Source organism: Meleagris gallopavo, chromosome 10 (assembly GCF_905368555.1).
Source record: "Meleagris gallopavo chromosome 10, MGAL_WU_HG_1.1, whole genome shotgun sequence".
NCBI classification, from domain to species: domain Eukaryota; kingdom Metazoa; phylum Chordata; class Aves; order Galliformes; family Phasianidae; genus Meleagris; species Meleagris gallopavo.
In genome coordinates, this window is record NC_139413.1 from 13380776 (window position 1) to 13400062 (window position 19287).

At 37.9% G+C, this 19287-nt stretch overlaps 1 protein-coding gene across 9 annotated transcripts in view; it reads left to right on the top strand.

Annotated features, from left to right (window-relative positions):
- BCAR3 (BCAR3 adaptor protein, NSP family member) overlaps positions 1-19287 on the top strand; it is a 62101-nt gene that overhangs the window by 28357 nt on the left and 14457 nt on the right. For 7 of the 9 annotated variants that reach the window (XR_014885106.1, XM_085231188.1, XM_085231189.1 and 4 more), the window contains exons 4-11: positions 10038-10166; positions 11321-11763; positions 12100-12200; positions 13548-14188; positions 15942-16057; positions 17165-17336; positions 17503-17614; positions 18387-18596. Coding sequence is in view for 8 of the 9 variants with exons in the window: in XM_085231188.1 (XP_085087314.1) it covers positions 10038-10166; positions 11321-11763; positions 12100-12200; positions 13548-14188; positions 15942-16057; positions 17165-17336; positions 17503-17614; positions 18387-18596 (1924 nt within the window). In the remaining variant the exon portion in view is untranslated. Of the gene's footprint in view, positions 1-823; positions 869-1863; positions 2188-10037; positions 10167-11320; positions 11764-12099; positions 12201-13547; positions 14189-15941; positions 16058-17164; positions 17337-17502; positions 17615-18386; positions 18597-19287 lie in introns of those variants that run through there. The other 2 variants (XM_085231193.1, XM_085231191.1) reach the window with 2 other exon arrangements.

Genomic DNA, 19287 nt, shown 5'->3' on the forward strand with positions numbered 1-19287 from the left:
TCAAACTAGATCATTTAAACTATACCAGGAAGTTTCCCTGAGTAAATGAGTCACACACAAAGCTGCAAAACTAGCAGGTCTCTGTAAGACATGAATGTATGTGTGAAATTACTGAGGCCTGGGGAAATATGTGTGCATTAGCTAATGAACCACAGCAAAAGCTGATTGATTTTGTAGTCTGGAGCTTGGTAAGGGAGTAAGGCAGAAGTACATAAAGGGTGCTGCATCCTCCCTATTGTCACAAGTACCATGCTGTGGGGATTTAGATGGTTTTTTTTTGTTTGTTTGTTTGTTTTTTTCTTTCAGTGAAGTGCTTAATACTGAATTTTGTTAGATCTGCTGCTCCAGCCCTCAATTCTTGGGGAAGTCTTATGACTGAAAACCTTTTTCTAAATTCCAGAATATGTTTATTTATTGCTTGGTCGTAAAATATTTTGTCCCTTTCCCCCTCTGCCTTAAAGAGCTTTTCTCCTTTTCTAAACTTTTTTCTGATGCTTTTTGGAATAAGTGTCCCACTTGATTTTGCATTGTTAAACACGTCGCTTTCTGTTGCCAAAATAGCTTAATCATCCTCATAGCCCTTCTTGTCACCTGGTATAGTTTTGAGTTCTTGTTATGGCAGTTTCTGTTCATGATATACCAAATGAAACCTTAGTATGCTGTGCTGTTTTCTTTGCTCAGTGCTGCTGCTTACCTTATGTGCCAAGTCTCATTGTTTGATTTGAACACTGAGGACATTTCACCTCATTCAGTTGTTCAGTGTGGGAAGGAGGTACTCTGTTATTAGGTAGGAAGTATTGCTTCTCAATAAACATTGAATATATACATCCTCCTAATTATGGAATGTATTGCTGACATGAAAGGACAAGTAAGTAACTATTCCTTTTAAACAGTTCTTGGAGCTAACTCATAATTTGAGATCTGAGTTATCTGTAACTTCTGGACTAGGCAGGTCTATGCAACCTGCATAGTAGTAAGAAATCTGAGACACAGCTGAAGAATTTAGTTTTCATCTGGTTGAGGAGTCTGCTGCATAAGCAGATAATGCAGAAATGTCCCAATCTCATTCTCTAGACAATTTGTGATGTAGTTGTATCCTTAGAGTACGATACTGTGGTAATTAAACTAGAATGCAGAATGTAGGCAGGAAGATTAAAAGCATGGCATAGAAGAATCTGTTAGGCAGTTTTTAGTTCTCTTTTTTCAATCTCTCTGTTCTGTGGAGCAGCAGCTAAAATATTCTAGTTATCACAGTCTTGATGGCAATGTCTGTATGTGACTGTGGCATCCAAGAAAATAGAAAATAGGCATAAAAATGTAACTTGTTTGGTGTTTGTCAAGCCAGAGGTTTCTAAATTGCATCTTTTCTTTCTCTTGCAACTTGCACTGTTCTATGGGACTATCATCAAACTGGAGCTATCTACTGATAGTTTAAATGCTGATAGTACCCTGGTTACGCCCCTAACACTGACCATGCTGGCAGTGTTGGTTTTGTAGCATTTTTTTTTCTTCAAGGACTGATCACCAGAAGCTTCCTAATGAAAAATCAAGAGATTCATAATTTCCCTTTTGTACATAAGCTCTAAAGATGTAAATCTTATTCACATGTGATAAGCAACAATCATCAAGCACTGATCAACTGCTTTTCATCTTTGATTTATCTTCTATATTTTGAAAGATATTGATGATGCAGATAGAAAATGCTGCATGACTGGGCTGAAGCAACTGTTTAAACTCTTACCAGTGCAGGGAGACAGGATACTGTATCTCGTTAGGAGAAGTTTGTCTTGAGCTGGTGACTTGTGTGCAGCTCTGACTCGGATACCAAGATAGAGGAGCTAGAATTTCACTCGTGAGTGGAGCAGATCACATGAGGATTCTGGCATACTCTATGTGGCATACTGGCAGCAAGGATGCCAGTGATTGCTGCATTGATAGTATCAGCTTCAGCTGTGGAAAGTGTCCTTGTCTGATATGTGAGTAGGGGGGTGTGTCAGCTCTGGCAGGCACAGTAGTCATAGGAAGAGCTTGTTAAATCTCTGAGACTAGTAGTTGTGACCATTCATCTTCAGTCTTGAGGACATACAAACAGAAGAACTGAACATGCCGAAGGATTATAATGTTTTTCAAATGCTGATTGCAGCACTTTGCTGCTTTTATCACCGTAAGTCTATTATTAGAGTCAAGGTAGGTGTCCTTTTTCAATAACAACAAATAAACAAAATGTTAATCAGTAATGCTCTCGGTTTCTGCTCAGAAGGGTTTGTTTTTATATGATGCATAGATACAGTGTGCATCTGTTCTAAAGAAAATCTTTAGAACACACTAGTGTCTCAGGGAGAAAGCAACTTTCAGTTTTATGAGTCTTAAGCTGCCTGTCTTCATGTTTAAGCAGCAAGTTTAAAATAAATGCCACTTGGTCTTGCTGAGAATAATTTTAGCAAAGTTTCAAGCTTTCAGAATGTAAATCAAACCACTTGGTTCTCTAACTTTTTCACTTGCTTAATGAAAGTATAGACAGTTTTACTCAGAAGCCCAATTTTTGAAAACACATTAGACAATTTAGTATTTAACCTTGTATTTAGAACTTTTTAAATTACAAAGCTCAGAAAATGTGTCCTATTTGCAAAGAACAAGCCTTCATAAACAGTTAGAGCCATACTTTTAGAAGGGGTGATTGAACTGTAATCGGGTATGTTATCCAACTACTTCTGGGGATCTGTGAACTGCATCTAAACTTTAAAATCTTTTTATTAAGATTTATGGTTAGATTGTTCTTTGAATATGTAGTGTCAGCTATATAAGTCACTGTCTAATGTGTACTGTTTTTCTGAAACTCTTGCAACAAGGATGTGAAGGTTGCTATCTCATAGCCTGTAGACTTCCATATTTTGATGCAGGAGCTTAAATTTGGGAGCAATCATTGCTCACCTCTTTTTGTCTCTAACGGTTCAGCCTTTTAAATTCTGAAAATGGGTTGTGGGGCTCAGTCTTCTGGGCATGCTGGAAAAGTGGCTCTGATCAGACTGTCCTCTTCCTGACTGTGACAATTGTCAGAAGTTACCATCAGGATGGAGAGCTAAAGATACTGTCCTGTTGCTGTAATCTTGATCTTCATTAGAATTTTAAATATAAGGCTAAACGTTCTATTATTCCAAAACTTGAAAAATGGACTTTTTTGTTGGATGTCAGAGCTGTTGTTCTTGACCATGTGAGCCCTTTGTTTAACTTGGCATGAATTCCTAATACCTAAAATAATGGTGATGTTGTCATAGCAACTTTCCATTTGGTCTAATCCATACAGTCTCTGGAGAAACTGAAACATTAATAGTGTTTGCTGTATGGAGGGTAAAAAATAAAACCTTTTATGTAGAAAAAAATTACAGCTGGGCTCTTTCAAAAATAAGGTTCTATTTAAAGGGATTTGCAGCATTTAAAATAGATTTGAATACATTTCTTCCATCATGCAGATTTAGCATTAGTTGAATCCAGGGAACTGCTATTTTAAGAAGTTCTGACAGTCGGAAACTGGGGTGCATTTGTTTCAGAGAAAATGGCTGCAGGTATAGAAACAGCTGGTTGTTAAAGGAAGTAAGGTCTGCATCTTGAGGCCAATTGGCATACATTCCATTAGGTGACAAAGTGCCTAGGACTGTATGAACAACTTGGTGTAAGTCATCTTCTTACTTAATTTGTGGAAACCTAACACTTCAAGCAAAATCAGTCTGTGTAATTAGATAGGATGAATTCTTAGTTTTAATAAGAAATAATCATGCATTTAAATACCAAATTGATCCATAAATAAAGATGTTAAATTCAACAGCTTCTGAATTCAATTCCTCCCCCTTCCCCCCATCAAGATAAATTCAGTGTGTTATCTAACTTAATTCAAAGCAATATGTATCTGATTTCAGGGGACCCTCGTGCCCTCTCAAAGCACAGGAAGGTTCAACACTTGAAGATTTGCTTTTTGCTGTACTTATAGCATGTTAAATTAGGATCTCAAGAGCAGAAGCTTGCTTTGTTTTCTATACGGTAATAGAAAATGCAAAAAGAAGATCTCAACCTACTCTTCAATCATGATCTGTCAGTACCTTTTAAAATCCCATTTGGTTCTAAAAACTGTTCAGAGTAAAGGTCATGTTCTACATTTGAGGAAAATAAAGGAAAACTTTAAGGCACAGAGTTTTTGTCGGTGAGGGAGAACTGTGAAGAGAGAATGATGAATCTTGACCTTATTGTTCTTTAATTTTTGCCTTTTTTTGGAGTTAAGAATAAATCAGTGGTAAAATAGTGTTTTTAAAAGTGAAGGACAGTTGTTTTTTTTTGTTTTTTTTTTTTTTGAGTTTTAGCTGGCATAGTCATAATGACTGGAACGATAGACCTTGACCTTCAAGTATTTTCATTCTTAATTCTCAACTATGATTCACTCTCAGCTGAAGCTGTGCTAAAGGGGAAAGCCACTCAATTTATCAGGGCTGCCAAGTTTTAAAACTTCCAACATGCTGATTTATCTCACTACTGGGTTATGTACTAATGCTATGAATGTGGTATGGATCAGAAGCCTTTTATAAGCAGCTACTTATTTCAAGTGCCATCTTCTATTTTGGGTGAACTATAAACACTTTTTATACATAGTAGATCTTAATTAATATTTCTTCAGTATGTGATTATCTAAATCTGCTTCCCTGGCATCCTTGGGCTTCATGTATCCACTTTCTGCTTGTATATGGAGACAGTTGGACTTGATAACATGAGTTTACAAGCCATCTGTATGAATCTACCTGTTGACATTAGATTTGTTGATGTTGAAGGGGGCCAAATGGGAAAGATCAACCTACCAAAATTGTATGAAATTTTGTGTAGCTCCCTGGACTTTGATGCCTTGCTATCTTGATGCAGAGTTTGACTTTTTAAGTCTTACCTTATGATCTTGTTCAAATCTCCATGTTAATTTTACACAATTTATTATTTTTTTAAAATTGCAGTATGCTTTCTTTCATATATGTGTGGATAGTATAAAGTCCACCGTTGCTCTATAAGGGATTCCTGTTCACTGCTATGGGGACATTCTCCAGTGGATTGCATCTGACTTTTTAATATGTTTGTTTAGTTTTTCTCTGTTAAAAACAGAAAAAGTAACCAACTTCTAAAATTCTTAGATTTGGTAGTCAAAATCCCTGGGGTTGCTGAGTGAGGAGATTAGAATTTGACTAACTCTAAACTCAGGATTTCTCAGGAACTATATTCCAGAAATGAAGCTGTCCTCCTAGCTCTGAATGTGGACACCTAGAAAATCAAGGAATTCTTGTCTATGTGGAATTTTTTCCATTGCCTTCTGCTGGCATTAGACTGAACTTGGCATAAAAAGTCTTTATTTCCTCTCTTTCAAACACATATCTCACTTACTAATTAAAAATGTCTACTGTGTGTAGATGTCAGGCTAGTTAGATTTTTCGTAATGGCAATCTGAAGGCTTACACTAATGAAATTAATTTGGTTTTGAAGAGCCATTGCAGTCACGATGGAACTTATCATGGTTATTGCTACCTGTGCAGGCAGTCCTCTAATTAAGTTATGCTTATGTATGCCAGTTTGGGATAGAAATTGAGGTAAGCCAAGAAAGCTAGGATACATGAGAAAGAGCTTCAAGGATATATGTAGACCCGTCTGATTCTTCTCTCAACTATTTTGATAGTCCATTGGTACGTGTACTTCACAGGAGCTGATGCAGATATGAACTGCAGTAGGAGTCCAATGCGAGTAGCAAACAGAAATAACTATGGGACTCTTATTTTAATCGCCAAACTCAATAGACTATTCAGCACAATTAAAATTTATTCTAGTCAAGTGTGATTAATTCAGCTAGAATGATTGAAATTAGTTTGATATAGCAACTTTCCTTTGGAGAGTGCCGTAGTCTCAAATGAAAATAACATCTCAAATGCATGAACAGCAGATTATTGTGAGAAGTGTCCATTAAGATGTGTTCACAAGCTCCTTAGGAACAGTGTGTAATGGCAAGGCCTTTTTAAATTTACATGCAACAAGTTTATATTTTGGCAATTGGTTTGACTTCCTTAAACTTTGTTATGTCCCGGTCTTCAGTACACTAGGCTAATGTTTGCCTGAAAAATGTGAAATCTTATGTAATGCAAGAGTAGCTTCCTAAACTAAAAGCAAGCTGTGCTTACAGATGTAATGGCCTTGAAGCAGAAATCTTTTGTGAAATGTAATCAACTGGTGTGGCATTTATTAAAAGCACTAAAATAATTGTATTAACTAGATTTATTTCTTTTTCTTTCTCCGAACTTTTGGCATCTGAGTTTTCCTTCAGGTACATAGGTAGGATTTTGAGGCTTTTGTTTGAGGTTGACAATATACTGAGAGGTAGACTTGTATTTTTTCTTATAGAGACCTGCTTAAAAAAAAAAAAAATCAACCTTAAAATAGCATCTAGACTGAAAACAATGGAACTAAAAAGTGAACAGAAGATTTTAAAAGCACATCGCTCTTTGTAGGTCAATGAAAGCATCTGTATTTGGAAAGAAGAGCTACTAACTTAATTTGTTTACATATTCCAAAGATTTTTCAAAAGTTTTTACTACTTGGAAATTGTAATGTATCTGAACTGGAGGCTTTTCCATTTTGCTTCAAATATGTTTTGCACTATATATAATGAAGCATTTGATTTAGCCCCAGTTTTTTTTGTTTGTTTCTTTTTACCATCAACTTCACTCTCCAGCTGTACATAGAAATTCAGTTTTCTTGTAATTGGGCAGGAGCCAATAAGGCAAATACACAAACTGAGGGCGTACTGCTAAATGCAAGTTTATCACTATGAAGTTGGTGCAAATTTCAGCATACTGTTGCTGTCCATTGATACTTACATGCTGTGACGTATTCAGAAATGATGCTGAAGTATCTGTGTCATGCTGCATGGAATAAGTCTTTTTTAACTGCAAGTCCATTGAAATAGCTAATTGTGCTGTTCCTAGCTGACTCTCTCTCTTGATTATGGATAATATGGTTGTGTATGTTGTGCTCATTTTTGAGCCCATTCTTGCACTTTCCCTTCAGTGCACTCAGGTTATATAAGAAATGTCTTAGCCAACAAAAAACTGTCCAGGAAGGCATGTTAGTACTGAACTTGCTTACCTATGCAGTTTGTCCCCTGCATACTGTGGGATATGTGCTAGCCACAGAAGATCTTCCACTGAGTTGAGAGTTGCGTAAGGGTTATTTCAGCATGTTTGCTTCATCTAGGGAAATGGCTGACCTGTGGCAGGCAGGTATGTTCAGTGTGGTAAACCACGGTGGAGTGGATTTTTAAGAAATCGATAACTGTGAATGTTAACAATTTAGTTGGTTTGGATTCCTTAAATGTTTTTCTGTTGTGCTAGATGTAATTCAAGTGCAAAATGTCGTTATAGTTGAGTAGTGAAATGTCCTTTTAACCACTGGGGGAAGTTCAAGGGTTTTCTGCTGTTTTTGAAATTCATGTGCAAGTGTAACTTGGATTAATCCATATTGGTTTTGTTTGTTTTTTAAGATAATTCATGTCAGCAGTGTGGATGAAATTAGTTGTATGTGAAGATCTGCAGCTCTTCCTGTTGGCTAAGAATCTAGTTCTCCTAAGCAAATTGTTATTGCATTTGTGTGCTGTAGTCTGTTCCATTTACAATAGCTTTGCCTACCACTGAGACAGTGAGATGCTTTTAGAATTAAACAATTTGCTATAGCAGTCTGGTGTTTTTTTAAATATCTCTAATCTAGTTACTCAGTAAAAAATATCTTTCAGAAATGTTTTTGTGATATGTACAGTTCACCTAAAAGTATTAGTCTTTTTCAGAAAGTCAACAAAATACACAGCTGTGAATATGAAAGATGTGTATACCATTGCAACTGAATCCTGTCTGGATCAGAGAGGGGACTTTGAAAGCTCTCCAGCCACTTCTCGGTGCAGTCATGGAAAATGTGGTGGGCTTGGGTGCTCTTGAAAATTGTACTCTCTATTTGTGTGCCCTACCTTTGCCTACTCAGCTTTTGTGAATGTTATAATACTTCTTACAGTTTTGTCAAATGTGGCAGTGAAATAGCTAGCTGTTAATTTTGGAATCTGTGCTGGTCAGCTTTAAATGCACAGCCAGCTATTTGAGTTGGGAAATCAAAGGTGGCAAACGTCCCACAGGTCATTTCAGCTATTTTAGCCTGACAGCTCAGTGAGCCTTAGAGCGGAGGGGGAATTGTTGACCTTACTTGACTACATGTCGATACTTGAATTCACTTTTAGATTTGAGACCTCACCACAGCCTCTTATGTGACTTTCTGCACTTCATACTTTCATCTATTCATATTGGGCATGTTTTTATGTAAAAGTCCATGCAGGGAAGATGGCCTCTGTGGTGCAGATTGTTCCTGTGCAGTTTTTCTTCTGAAAAGACTTGTGAAGAATTGGTGAAAGGCCTTGACTGTAGAAGGGTGTAAGGAGTTGAAAATGGTTGTCAAACTTCAACCACATTTGTGTAGACAAATATAACTCGGTTGCAGCTCACAGAAGCAAAACTGATGAGAAGTGATTCTTTACCAGGATGTTCTTGTGTATTTCCTTTGTCTTTAAGCAACCACTCTCACTTGTGCTCATCTTAAATAAATAAATAAACAAAGCCATAATTTTCTCTGAGGAGAGCAGGGAGAAGTAGAGAATTTATCTCAGAATTTCTCAGGCCTCTCAGCATGTTTAAATAAGTCTTGGCAGCAGGTTGCCTCTTCTGGCATTATTCCCCCTGAAATCTGCTGTCTAGTAATCTGCTGTAACTCATTCTACTTTAAATTGTAGGGAGGATTGCTGCGAGAAGTGCTAAATGTGTGCCACCTGCTCCCACAGTCAGGTGCCATGAATATTTAAAGGTGAAAATACTATAGAAAGCAGTGTTCATGAAAACCACAGGACCAGTGTGTGACCAACAGCATTCTCAGTTATTTTTAAAATAATGCATGCATTGCATATTTACAACAGTGTGTCAGAGAAGGGAACCTTTAAGCTTTGGCTTATGTCCAGAGCCAAAGAAAAAAGAAAGTAATGCCATGAGGAATATGTTTCATTTTAATCTACTTCACTGCTGGAGACCTATGTTGCTCTCTCTCTTTAAAGTTATCTTATTATTATTATTACTTTCCTTCAAGGGGGAGTGTAAGAAATGTAAGAAAGTCCAAAGAAATTCCCTTCTCTAAATGCTTACAAAAGAGTTCTTGAAATGTTGCTAGAGAAAATGCTGCACCTTGTGCAGCAACTACTACTAATAGTTTACAGGAAGGACTAACAAATCCTGGTGGGATTGTTCTAGCATGGAAACTGTTCTCCAAGAAGAAATGATAGATGGTTTCCAGAAACATGTTACAGTAGTTGTTTCTTGGTGTTAAAAGGATCTCATGCTTTCTGGGCAACAAGAGCGCTTTCCCTCAAGAAGGAAGAAAACTCCATGTACAGATTTAGTGACCCTTAGAAGTTAGCCCTTTAAGGATAGAAATTTAATTTGGTAGAGTCAGCTTATGTTTGGTGCAACAGAAATATTGAGTATGGAATGTTTTTAATTGGATGGGCCAAAGGTATTAGATAAAACACCAACAACTACAACAATAACACCACAGTAACACCCAAAGAATCCGAATTTAAGGTGGAATGTTAAAGAGGAGGGAGAATATTGGAGCAAGGTATGTGGGCCCAGTTCTACTTTATGGGGTAATTAGAATTTTTACTGGGAAGAGGAAGTAAGAGAAGTATTTTTGCAGGTGTAGTAGTATTGATTTGGTGGAGAGAAAGAACACCTCTGTATTCTGTGCAGTGTATAACAATAATATGTTCACTAAACACTGGATTTTTCAAAATACAGCAAGAGATAGAAGCCAGGCCAGCCTGCTCAAAGCAGCACCTGCATTCCAGTGGTTAGTGCAGATCATGTGATGGAAGTTATTACCCAGGTAAAATGTTAATGACTAAACTTGGCACAGCTGAAGCTTTTAATCTTTTATTGCAGTTTTCTAAGGAGCGGCAAGTTATGGACAACAGCCCAGAAAAACTGAAGAAAGAGCTAGAGGAAGAACTGCAGCTCAGCAGTGAAGATTTGCGTAGCCATGCCTGGTACTACGGACGTATTCCTCGGCAGGTATGTTATTCCTTTTTTTTTTTTTTTTGTTTTGTTGTTGTTAACAGTGTTTTGAGCTTTCATAGGCAAAATTGCACTGAAGAATTACACATGCCTCTAATATCTGCATTAATTTAGCAAAAACGTAATACTTTTTAACTGTGAAAGTTGTATTTATCACAGCTTGGTGCAAAATGAAGTTGAGAAAGGGTTCGGGGAAGACCCTGGTGGAAATTATAACTATTTCAGGATTTTTTTTTTCACTGAGTAAAGGCAGAAATTGAGTTTAAACTTTCTATCAGAACAGTATCTGCACATATTGTTCAGACAATATTTTGATTCAGTATACTGAACTAAACTTTAAATGTTCATTGTTTTCTTTCTTGTGCACTGATTTTGGGGAAGAAAAAAGCACAAAGTCTCTTCAATAACTTTATTCTGGTCATTATGACTGCAGTTAGAAGTGTGTTAGAACAGCCATTGTATTGGAGTTCAGCTTCCAGGAGTGCCTGGAGCTCCCCCTGCGGGTTCCCCTCTGCGCACCCAGCTCTCAGGGGAGCCACCGACTGCCTGTTGCTCCATCAATGAGAGCAGACAGCAGCCGTGTTTGTGACTTCATGTTCATAGTTTATGACATAGAAAGGACTAATTTAATACAGCAAAACAGGATTTTTCTGACTCCTTCCTAGTTTTATGCAGTATTCACGAAAAATAAAAAATGAAAGCTTCTGTCACCTCAGGTAATAATGAAAGCACAGTTCTGGGGAACTGTAGTAATTATTTCTAAATGTTTGTGTGATTGTATATTCAGATGCTTTAAACTGTAAAATAGAGTCATTTATTTTCTTTCATATTTTGCTTTCTAGTAGCAAATTAGAAGAAATTTATACATGCAAAAGTGTATGCATTCTTCTGATTGCTGGGTGTTTTCCAAGAAATCCCTCCAGATCTTTGCTGTGGGATGACCTCATAATTTTTAGAATTGGAGATAGAATCTTTCTACCATGCCTTATGCTTTGCTTTCTATTTTCTGATTTTGTCTGTCCTGCTAGAGTAGCCAAATTAAGTCCCGTGTTTAAGAATATTTTGTTGTTTGGTATTTGTTGTGTACTTGGTATTTGAATATTTGCTCCCTGATTCTAAAAGTATTTTTTGTATAATCTGTTTCCTTACAGGTGGCAGAAGACCTGGTTCAGAGGGATGGAGATTTTCTGATTAGGGATTCTCTTTCCTGTCCTGGGAGCTTTGTTCTTACCTGTCAGTGGAAGAATACCTCTCAGCATTTTAAAATCAACAGAAAAGTTCTAAGATTAAGTGAAGCCTACTGCCGTGTTCAATATCAGTTTGAACTTGAAAGTTTTGACAGTATCCCTGGCTTAGTTAGATACTATGTTGGGAATCGCACACCAATATCAAAACAGAGTGGAGCAATTATTTTTCAGCCTATCAACAGGACTGTGCCTCTCAGGTGTCTAGAAGAAAAGTATGGCGTAACTCCAGACCGACAAAAAGAGCAAAGTATCCCTGAAGGAAAAACACAAACTGTAAAAAGACTGAGTCTTGGTATACCCAGCATGCAGTCCCAGGAGCAGAGCATACCTAGAGGAAATCTTTTGAGGTACTTTAATTTCTCTGTCCTTAAAGGGTGAAATGAAGTAGCTCCATTAGCTCCCACTGTGGGTATGGGATAACAGATACTAATTACAATGTCCAGATCAATGTCATATTAAGAACTCTCAACATTCAAATGCGCTCCTAAATGCTGGAAGTTCACACATATTATAACTCATTTCATTGCTCCCATGATGGCATGAAGTATCTTTTAATCATACAAGCTGCCTGAGTAGAAAGCTAATGATCCTTGCCCTAGTTACGATATGTTCTCTCAGTTAGATGTGTGTGTTAAGATTGTGGAGTATATTTATGTTTTTGCTTGGATTTTTGTTTACCCTAGAAACAAAGAAAAAAGTGGTAGCCAGCCAGCTAGTTTGGATCACGTTCTGGATAAGAGATTCCCTCTTAAGACTCACCAGTCGGAGAGCTATCTGCTGATAGGTACGTTTTGTGATTAAATATTTTGCACATAGGAGCAGTGAGTGCCTGAGTTTTCTGTTATGCATCAGACAAAAGTGAGACTGATCTGAGTACTGTATATACAGTTACTACTATATAAACTGAATTAATATACTACTTGCACTTAAAGTACAATCATTGGAAAATAGGTTTAGTTACCAGTGATGCATCTGTTGTGATCTGGGGAAATTCTAGTGCTTGCCTTTGGAGGCTGCCAGTCATTTTGAATATGATAACTTAAAAATTATACTGCTCATTGTGGGAAGACTACTTGAGACAAAAAAATTACTAAGTACTTGTATGGTGAGATTGTATTTTGATAGAAAGGATGTGCTTCTGTTTTAACAGTGGGATGAACAGAGACATTTAGAAAACAAGTTTCTGTTCATCTGTAACTAAATTGATTATCTTATTCCAATCTATGGCTGCAAAATCTTCACTTTGGTACTGTGAATCTTTAATTTGATATTAATCTAAAAAGTACTGCTGTGCATTTTGTCATGGGGTCCTCTGAGCAGGTTCTGACATCATAGCACTTACAGGTGATGGGCTGTGATGGGCATATTTTGTTGACTTGTACATGAATTGAGAGTCAACTGAAACAAGCAGTAAAAAACGCTTTGCTGTAGATAGCAGCAAATGCACTGAGAACTGCAGATTAGGAATGTCTGACAAAGGTTTACGTCCCATATTGGATATTGAGTTTTGCATACACAATGAACACAGGATGAGGCATAAGCATTCAACACATAAATGCTTGGATGCATTTCTCCAGCTCTTCAAACTAGCTACTATTCAGCCAAAAAAGTTAGCATCCCTGAAATTCATTCCTTCCATACCTTAGTATGTGCTCAGGCTTGACTTTGGGAAGCTTTTCTTTCATCTCAAACTTATCATTCTCAGAAATGACTCCTCTGTTATGCGGTGTGGCTGGAAGTTTCTGTTTTTGTAGCACAGATCAGGTTACAAAGAAACCTCCTATTCCAAGCCATGGAGACTATCCAGCTCTGACATTACAGCCTATGTATGCAGCTGGGACTGGAGTTATTGTCAGCATTCCCACAGAATAACGCAGTGCAGCTGTTCTGTGTACTTGGGATTTTGGGAGGATCAGCAATTGAATGGAATTTGTTGGCTAGCTCATTCCTCAAAATTTAACTTCATATACATACAATCAGTGAATAATTTGCATGTTCAGACAATAATTTCCTCAGGAAATAGTGTTAAGAAAAGACCCTGGGATATAGGCACCAAGAATTGTGTGTTTTGGCCTTCTAAATTAACATATCAACAAAATAGGAATTTTTTTCTTTTTGTTTTCTTCTGCAGGTTCAAGACATTCCTCTCGATTACCTGAAGCAGATGCTGACTCCTGCCCGAGCTCTGCTGCATTTAGAACAGGCAGTGAACCTTCTTTAAGCCCCACGGTTGTTCAGAAAGTAACCTATGATTCACAAGTAGGAGAAGCTCTTAGAGGATCAGACAGCCAGCTCTATCCAAAGCCTCCACCTAAACCCAGCAAAGCAACCCTGCTGAAGGCCCCAGATTCTCCTACAGCTTCCCTTAGCTCAGAAGGACACTATTGTGAGCTAAGCCTTGCCAGAGATTCTGCAGCAACAAAACAACATTTATGCCAGAAAAACAGCTATGTGGAGCATCTGACACAAAAGGAAAGGGGAACACAATCCTTCAGGAATTCTGAAACAAGTTATTTGATCCTGGATGATGGCCATACAGCGAACTCTGCAGGTCCTTTAGATGTTTCAACTGAGACGGCTGAAGAAAACAATGTATTTTCTGCACCTCTTTTTGAGACATTGTCTAGTTTTAAACCAAATGATTTTGAATCCAAACTACTTCCTTCTGAAAACAAGCCTTTGGAAACATCAATGCTAAGAAAAATTAAGGAGATTTTCACCAAGAATAACCCAAAGGTTATTGCACAGCATATTCTTAGAATGGACTGCAAGGTAAAAAATATATATATATATATTATATATATACTTTATATTGTGCAAGTATAGGCTTTTTCAGAGAATTAGATTTGAAAAGATTAATGGGTAGATTTGCAGCTAGCATATTAAATGTACCGACTCGCAGGAATTTTTGGGTGACTTTTTTTTTTCTTATTTGAAGAACAAAAATATCCCAAATCCCTTTGGACTAAATGTGTCTCCTATCAGCCTTGGCTTCAGACTCAAATTCTCAGTGTTCCATACATCTCTTTAATCTCCTATCAGTTGCTGTGTGTTCTCTGATTCTCACTTAGTGCTGGCTGCTACTAAGTGAGGCTTCATGGAGACATGGCTACTTAGAAAAAGTTGGTGTAGGGGCAAGTATGTTAACTCAGAGCAAGACAGCAGCTCTCTAGGATGCTTTCCTGGGAAGGTCTTGAGGTTTTGATGTCTTCTTCCAGTGATAGCCTCTTTATTTTAAATCCTGCAGCTTTGGATTGGGGCTAAGGACACTAAATAGCTCATAGTATGGGAACCTGTACAATTAAGGAGGGGCTGGAGTGTCTTAAATATTCAGATTTTTGTATATTGGAGCAGGAACAACAACTAGCTAGCACACACAGACAAGTCTGTATCGTTGTCTTCATCTTGTGGAGTTGAGAGCCAGTGACAGTCATTCAGGGGTAAATTGTTGGATACTATTACACTGGTAAAAACTGCTAAGTTACAACTAGACTGGCGTGTCACCTGGGCCAGAATACATGCTTTGTACTGAGATCTGCGTCAAGGCTGAAGATCATAGGCCTTCTTGTGGCATCAGAAGTTTTGCTTTTAAATAACATCTGCAGTTCTACAGAAACTTTCATTTGTGGAAGAAGCACTCTTTATTAAGTGGAGGAGTGAGTCTGGCACTTGTATGTTGGAGAGGAATCTTTGTGAAGTAATTGTGATCCGCGTGCATCCAGGGCCTTTGTATCACTCCTGCTTCTCCAGAAGTGAAAAAAGTTTCTCTATATGCTTAATACTGCACCAGCGAGGCTTGCTGCACAGCAGATTGTTTTTGTCTTTTCATAACCAAAAAAGACTGTTGATACATGTGTTAGAAATAAGAGGCAGATTGGTTTGTAAACATGTCAATGTATAGGCCTTAATCTAGCAGATAACCTCACATTATATTAATTTGGCTTTGCTTGCAATTGTTACTAATGATAACCATTAGCTAATACAGTGTGATTAAAAACCAGGAGCAAATCGCTAAGGGTGTGTCAGTTTTCACATACTGATTTCACTAGGCACTCAACACTGTGTCCTCCCAAAAGTCCTTTTACTGGTTAATCCTTACAAGAACCCTGTGGTGTAATCTAAAACATTCTGAGCAATGTTGTCCTTTTAGAAATAAGGAAAGTTAAGCAAATGCAATCTTTAAGGGCCAAGAGCAAGCGCCATGTTGATAAGCATCAGGGCAAGGGAGCACATTTCCTGGAGCTTGCATATGGATCTCCTTCTGGAAGTGGAGGACATAGTTTGACAAAATATTTTGGTCATACCTTTTATGCTTTCTTATTATGGAATCATTGGGCAGAAAGTTTTTTTACTGATCTTGTGTGAGACAGTGGCCGTGTGAGAGTTGAGTTGTTCTTGGTTACTGCATTCTATTGTCATGCACTCCTGTTTATGTCTTAGAACTAACCTAGAGTGCCACTACATGGAAAGTTTGTGGGCTTTTTAAGTAGTTTCAAAATTCATCGTCAAATTTTTCATTTTTCAGGTGGCAAGGATACTAGAAGTTTCTGAAGAGATGAGGAGGATTATGGGAGTGAACTCTGGTCTTGAACTGATTACTTTGCCTTATGGACATCAATTGCGCCTGGACCTAATTGAAAGGTAAATGTTCCTATTAGTCCTTATTTCCAAGGCAGGTGGCCCTGAAAAGGACAGAGCATTGTTACTTTGTACTCAACATCTTCTCAAAGAATGCTTTCTCGTACATTTTCTGAATTTGTGTGTACAGAAGATAGTTTATCACTTCTTTTTGCAGAAGTAAATTCCTTGAGGTCATAGGGCAACTCTGTGCCTGTAATACTTGGGAGGTGGATGCTATGGAAAGCAGCAACCTAGACGTGCTGGAAATCTTCAGTTCTCTTTTAATCTTTCCTATTAAGAAAAGTTCAGAGGACCTTAATTTCAGCTGACCACATAAGCAGTTTTTTGGTGGAGAATACTGGTAATTGCCTTTTGCAGATAGGGGAAAAAAGCAAAAGAAGAACTAGCAAAGGCGGGGTGTATGCGTTTGTGTGTTCCTGTGGTTGGTTTTCTTTCTTTCTTTTTTTTTTTTTTTTTTTTTAATTATTAGTATTTTTTATCAGCAAAGTTTTCTGTAAAAACTGGCCAAGGGGGAGTAATTAGATCTTCTCAGTTTTTCTGATTCAGATTTCAGTAGTTTAGTTGCTGAAATTTAAGGGGAAGGCCTCAAGATTTGAGTGCAGAAGGAGCACAGTGGGAACTGGGATTATTATCCACAAGTTTGGTCGCTCACTGCACAAGCAGAATTTTGTGTTCAAAACTTTAGGGATATTCAGCCAGCCAGCTAGCATGCCATAAGGCATTAGTGATCTCTCTCTGATTTCTAGCTATTGACAGCTCATGTCCTATTCACAAGTGAAGTAAAACGGAAAAGCAACTCATTTGGCTGGTTCAGGCAGTCGTGTTCCATGTGCCTGATGTTGAGTGCAGCTAACATTCTACAACACTGACAGGGCGCTACCCAGGTTTTTTTGAACTGAGTACCACAGATCTGACTGACCAGTAATCAACAGCATTGAAGAGAATGTACTAGAACATAAACTCAAAAAGACATTTATTCTATATAATGGTATTGCAGCTCTTGATAAGCAGATGCTGAAATATAACTGAGTTGATCTTCTCTGAACTTATGTACATCATAATGTATTAATAATTAGTAACCACTAATATAAATTGTTTCACTTGCAGGCACAATACCATGGCAATAGGAATAGCTGTGGATATCTTAGGTTGCACAGGAAACCTGGAAGACAGAGCTGCAACATTAAACAAGATCATCCAAGTTGCAGTGGAGCTGAAGGACTCACTGGGGGATTTGTATGCATTTTCTGCCATTATGAAAGCACTGGAAATGCCACAGGTAAAAAAAACATACAAACAAAAAAACCCATCAATTTTCTCTTTACATTCCAAAAAGTAGAATTGTTAGTTGGATCATTTAAAGTAATTTATGCAGTAGCAGCATGTTTTTCCTGTGACTTACTAGAGTAAGAAATGTGTATATTCCTCTCATTTCATCTGAACAGGTCACCAGGTTAGAACAAACGTGGACCTCTTTAAGACATCATTACACCCAGACTGCCATCATGTATGAAAAACAGCTGAAGCCATTCAGCAAAGCTTTGCATGAAGGACAAGGTGAGTGGAATACTGAGCATGAATTTGATGCTGTTTGGTTTAGCTTTTTAACTCTGCCCTCTGCCATTTGCCTGTGGAAGGAGATGAGCTGCTGTTTTGACAGCTGTGTATCATATATTTTAAAAGGCTACAGAAAGCAGTAAAACAGTGAAATAGAAAGAAACAGTACACAAGCAAAACATGAGTATGTATGTGATTGTGTGCATGCATCCATGCAGAACATAACATTGCTCAGCCCTTCCTCCTCCTCTGCGGAAAATGCAGTGGAGCAGAAACCAAGAATAACTGCAAAATCTTGCCTCAAAGACAGGATAAAAATCTCCCTCTCTCTCTCCAAGGAAAGCTATTTTGGGCAAATTTGCTTTCTGTGTGCTTTGCCTACTGGATCAGAAGATGAATTCTGGAATACAAAGAATGGGTCAGTCGCATAATTCCTTTGGTCACTTCATCAGGTGCTCTTAGCAGCTCTGATCTCCATGGGACTTAAGGGGGAGGAATGTTTCTCTGAACACTTCTGTCGCTAAGAGAACAGGTAGAGATAGAAAACTTTTTAGTCCCAGTTCTTGCTGTGGTTTCTCTTATCTTGGCCCTCTCCCCCAAGCCAAGCAACTTACTAGAAACTGGCAGGACAGAATATATCAGAAGTGAGGTGCTAATTTTATAAGATTCAAGACAAATGCCAGTTTCTGACTTAGAAAAGAATCCTGCATTTACAATACTTGATTCAATTACCATTTCCGTGTCTGATATGGTTTGTTCTTCTCTGTTCCAGAGATGGTCAGTGTTCCACAGAACCTAACGTTGCCACTGCTGATGCCTCTAGTTACCTTGATGGAGCGACAAGCTGTCATTTTTGAAGGAATGGATCTGTGGGAAAGCAGTGACCAAAGCTGTGAAATAATGTTCAAGCACTTGACCACAGCTCGTCAGATAGCACAGAATGCAGAAATGTACAGCTTGACTGCACAACGGATGCTAGAAGGTAGGGAGCACCTACAGGAGAAACTTCTGCATATTAAGAAAATGTGGGTTATGTCTGAAAAATAACATCTCCGCTTAAGTGAAAGGAAGAGTTGCTACAATTAATTGTTCTCAGCTTTCATGGGAGCTGATATAGAAGCAAAGGTCCTGCAGGAAAGTCGGTAACTGAATCTAAGTACAGGAATAATCAAGGAAAACTCATTGCTTCCTGTGCAATTAAAGTCTGCACTCTGATTTTTGGAAATCAGTTGTCATCTACCATAGTAAGATTCTTTATCAGGAGGCCAAGATGCAACACAAAGATCTTGACTTCTTGCAGCTAGAAAGGAGCAGTAGGTTACTAATGTGACTTTTATAACTTAAGATTGCAGTGAAAAAGTTGAGAGGTGGAAGAAATGTAGTTCTACAGCAAGTATGCATCAGTAATTAGTTTCTAATGACTGTACTGACAACTATATGCGTAACAACTCTAGACCATTAGAATTCAGCAAAGGATCGCTTATCTCAGTATACCTGCAGCCATTCTAGTGCTACTAGAATATAACATGTTGAAGTTTTTCATTGTTTTTCTAGCTCGTTAAAACAACTGTGCAAAAAACTGAGCAGATTAAAGCTCTTCTTATTTGCAAAGAATGCAGTTTAAAAGGCAATTCTTCCAAGTAAAAAAACTTGCTTGACACTATGGGATTCTT